Raw genomic sequence first — 4,552 nt, forward strand, 5'->3', positions numbered from 1 at the left:
TTGCAGGGACAGATGCTGGACATTATATATCCTGCCATAACCCACTAAATGGACTGGGACAGTGTGTAAACTACAATGTAAACTGTAATCCAAGTGGTTCAGCAGTGCTCCAAAATGTATTCATCAAATGCAATGAATGTGCTACAATGATAAGGGAGGTTGCTGATGTGGGAGGAGTCCGGGGTGTGGGGTGCTGGGTATGTGGGAATCTTGAATTTTGTAATATAACATTTTTTGGGGATTCATGTATCTTAAAAAAAAGACAATTGAATAAAATTTATATATATTAAAAGAGAAAATAAAACACAATTAAAAATGTAAAATAAAAATGGGGCTACCATTAACAATATATATTACTTCAACTTTTTCATCAAAAGGGAAAACATGACTGGTTAAAATAATTGTTGAATAAATTCTATGAGAATTTGTAGTGGAAATTATTGCCAGGAGTTATTTATTTCCAATTACGGGCAAGGATGACTAGTCACCAAAATTATCAAGGAGAAATGGGAACATCTGTTTTCTCTGACCTTTTCCATTAAAACATACTAGATCTATTTTTACCTAAGAGGAAATCATTAACTTAATGTGTTTACAAGCCATTGCATTTATGACAATTTGTGGGTCATTGCTTATGACTGAATTCTCACTGTTCTGGAATCTTTTCTAGTAGTTTCCTCTGCTTCATGGAAAATGAAACACATGTTTTAAAATTTGTCCTCCTTGGTCTCTCAGAAGATACAAAGTTACAGCTTCTCCTCTTTGGACTGTTCCTGTCCATGTACCTGGTCATCATATTTGGGAACCTGCTCATCATCCTGGCTATCCTCACTGACTCCCACCTCCACACACCCATGTACTTCTTCCTTTCCAACCTCTCTTTTACAGATATCTGTTTCACCTCAACCACTGTCCCAAAGATGCTGCTGAACATCCAGACAAAAAGCAAAACTATAACTTATGAAAACTGTCTCAGCCAGATGTTCTTTTTCATGCTTTTTGGGCAATTAGACATCTCCCTCTTGACTGTGATGGCTTATGACCGCTTTGTGGCCATCTGTCACCCTCTGCACTACATGGTCATCATGAACGCCCAGGTCTGTGGCCGCCTGCTACTGGCATCCTGGTTATTGAGTGTTTTTGTCTCCCTTTTGCATGACTTAATGGTTTTGCGATTGTCTTTTTGTACAGAGTTGGAAATGTCCCAGTTTTTCTGTGAACTTAATCAGGTGGTCCAACTTGCTTGTTCTGACACCTTCCTCAATGACTTAGTGATATATTTTGAAGCTGGACTTCTGGCTGTTATTCCACTCACTGGGTTTCTTTACTCTTACTCTAAGATTGCATCCACCATTTTGAGAATTTCAACAATGGAGGGCAAATATAAAGCTTTTTCTACTTGTGGGTCTCACCTCTCAGTAGTGTCCTTGTTTTATGGTACAGGACTTGGAGTTTATTTTACTTCTGCTGCTAGTCAAAACTCAAGGGCAAATGCAATAGCCTCAGTGATGTACACGGTGGTCAGTCCCATGCTGAACCCCTTTATCTACAGTCTCAGAAACAAGGACATAAAGAAGGCCTTAAAAAAACTGAGAAACATTCTCGCTATAAAAGGACTCTTTGTCTCGAGTTGAGAAAAAAGTTCATAATTAACAGTGGTCAAACCCTAGGAGATCTAAATCTAGAAACTTTGTAAGTGAATGGAGAGATAATCTGTTATTTGCCCAATTTTTAGAATTCAATTTAAAAATTTTTTATATATCAAGGACACCTGTTCCTTCTAAATTATTATACATCCTAAGATCTCTTATTTTATTCCATGTAATCAGTATTGAAAGCAGAATCTGCTGCTTGGATTTTCATCAGTAAAATATTTAGCACAGGTAATTCTGTACATATAAAATTATAGCAGGTTGTGGAGGGATGAAAGTATATGGCATTCACTGCCAGATGAAAGCAACTAATTTTATTTTATGGTTTTGGAGAAAAATAATATCACATCACAGGCTGTATAGCAGCTTCCAGAGTTTTCATGCATTCACTCCAGAAAGAGGTCACATCCTGAACTGGAGACATCAACTGATTTGGCTTACAATAATTACTTTCCAACTCCAATTTGCTCCTTTCTTGTGCTCATTTCCAATCATAAGTTAAGTGAAATTGTTTTTTGGAAAACAATCCCTGATACTTCACATATTGGTGGTGTCAATAATTTCTGTGATTCTCTCAGCAATTTAAGGTTGCCCTTAAAAAATTATTTTTATAGGTAAGGACATTTCCAGGAACTTTCCCTTGACACTTCCTATAATAATAGTCCACATTTACAGATCATAAAAAACAATGTGCATTTTTCCCCACTTATAACTATGTCTTTAACTATGCAACCGAGATAGTAGGATATATGTACTTGGTTATTTGTGAACACACTCTAAGGTGAATTTTCCATCCATTTCCTGATTCTAGGACCATCACCACAACTGGGAAATCAGAATGCCTTTTTGGGATTAGTGATTGCTCTGAGCTGGGCGCCATTTTGGGAAATTTTTTTAGTTGTTATTATTCACTTCACCTTCTTTAGCAAAGCTGTGATTTCAGTCTCATTTTGTGATTATTAGCCCACAAGTTTAGACTCTGTTTTTATGTCCTACCTATCCCATATCTGAACTGCAATATTCAGAGAAGGATATTTCATTCTTGCTGTCTTATAAAATTTCTGTGTTTTGATTTCACCATCATCTGAGAATTAAAAATCTTCAACATGTCATTTCTATCTGGAAGTCTCTCCTGTGCAAGTAAAAAAATTCGTATCACTCCACATTCCTTGAATTATGTGTCCTAACAAAATCATTTATCATATAAACCAGTTATTCAAAATATTTCCTAGGCACTGTCTTTAGAGGTTACTGCAAACAATATAGAATGATTAAGGTAAATATTTTGCCTTTTAATTTGTCCAAAGCAGATATGATGTGAGGAATATGCACCACCAGAATGATTCCCCTGGCCACTTAAATCATGTTACAATGCAATTCGGGTTGTCAGCTCTCTCTCACACTTCTTTAAAATAGACAATGCAGTAGAAACATGGGTCCCATCAATTACATGGATAAGTGAGGGAAATGAAGAAAGTCTTTCCCTGACCTTTAGGAAAAAGTGGGTTTTGTGTTTATTTGTTTTGGGGAGTGAGGCTTCTTTTTATTTCCTTTTTGGTTTTACTTTGAAATCTTAAAAAAAAATTTTATACTGCAGGCTTCAGTCTTGCTAGGCAGCAAGCAGATGAAGAACCAATGGAACAGTGTTCCAAACTCCTTGGTAGTTAATAGGCTTCTACATGCATCACTGTGGTCCACAGAGCAGGCTGGATAAGGCTGCAAGGAGGTCCTCTATATGCCACTGCAGCTTTAAAACTAAGTTGGTGTCTCTTTGGACTTACACATTGTTTCTATGCAGTTTGTTTTATTTTTGTTTAAACAAATCAAAAAGAGAATTTTTCCCTTGTGAAAAATGTATTATGAATCATATTTTCCCAAGCTATACATACACTAGAGCTTTATATTTATCCTCTGTAAATAGTGTCATTGATGTTCTCACTCCCAACAATTTGATAAATTCCCAAATTTCTATCCTACAAGAATGTGCTTTTGCAATCAGTTTTTTACCGAAGAGTTTACCCATATGACTTATTTTCTTCAATTAGAAATTTCTTCCTGTATGGTTTATTTTCTTCATTCAGAAGTCTCTTAAAAAGCAGAAAGCTTTTTTAAGTATTTTTAGAAAATAATAGTAAGCATGCACACTCATCTTATTGAAGAAGCTAGAGTTATGGCTTTCAAGTAACTGGAAATATAGGAAACACTGGAAAACAGGCCAACATAGAAAGTTGATACTTCTGTTATCAGCAGGAACACTGAATACCCAAGAAGACTCCGCTGAAATTGTTGACTCCACAAATATATCTCCTTTCTGCAATCAGATAGTAGGAGGCTCTTGCCTTACGTATTGTTTAACAGGCACCATACTTGCAAGTTCCTCATCTTCTGGAGAACAGCAGTACAAATCAAAAAGAGGGAGAAAAGTCTGCTAAGAGAGAAGGGAAGGAATATTATTGATGTGGAGGCAGTGGCCACTGGAGTTTCCAAAGGCAGAGAGGGGGACAAACAGTTGTAACAAGGGGCCAATTTTAGGACTGGGAATTGTCCTGAATGACACTACAATCACAGATACAAGTCCTAACATATCTTTCCATAACCTACAAAATTGAGTGGGAAAGAGTGTAAAATGCAATGCAAACTTTAATTAGTAGTTAGTGGCAATACTCCAAATTGTGTTTATCAATTACAATGAAAGTACCACACTAATGAAAGATTTTGCTAATATGGGAAAATATGGGAGGTGTGCGGAGAGGGCCATATGGGAATCCCCTTTATATTCTGTTATATTTTATGTAATTAAAGTCTTTTTTAATTAAAAAAAATGAGAAGACAAAAAATAAAATAAATAAAAGAGCCAGTCCACCCTACTGACCTCACACTATATCATATAGAAAGAAAGG

General features: G+C 36.1%; 1 protein-coding gene across 1 annotated transcript; it reads left to right on the forward strand.

Annotated features, from left to right (window-relative positions):
- The first annotated feature begins 686 nt into the window (after positions 1 to 686).
- Positions 687 to 1,634, forward strand: LOC131276829 (olfactory receptor 7A10-like). The gene has a single exon (XM_058290402.1). The coding sequence runs from the start codon at positions 687 to 689 to the stop codon at positions 1,632 to 1,634; it is 948 nt and encodes a 315-aa protein (XP_058146385.1).
- The last annotated feature ends 2,918 nt before the right edge of the window (positions 1,635 to 4,552 follow it).

Source organism: Dasypus novemcinctus, chromosome 30, assembly GCF_030445035.2.
Source record: "Dasypus novemcinctus isolate mDasNov1 chromosome 30, mDasNov1.1.hap2, whole genome shotgun sequence".
In the NCBI taxonomy this organism is placed as follows: domain Eukaryota; kingdom Metazoa; phylum Chordata; class Mammalia; order Cingulata; family Dasypodidae; genus Dasypus; species Dasypus novemcinctus.

Coding starts and splice junctions, on each gene's coding strand:
- LOC131276829 (XM_058290402.1), top strand. CDS start 687: ATGGAAAATGAAACACATGTTTTAAAATTTGTCCTCCTTGGTCTCTCA.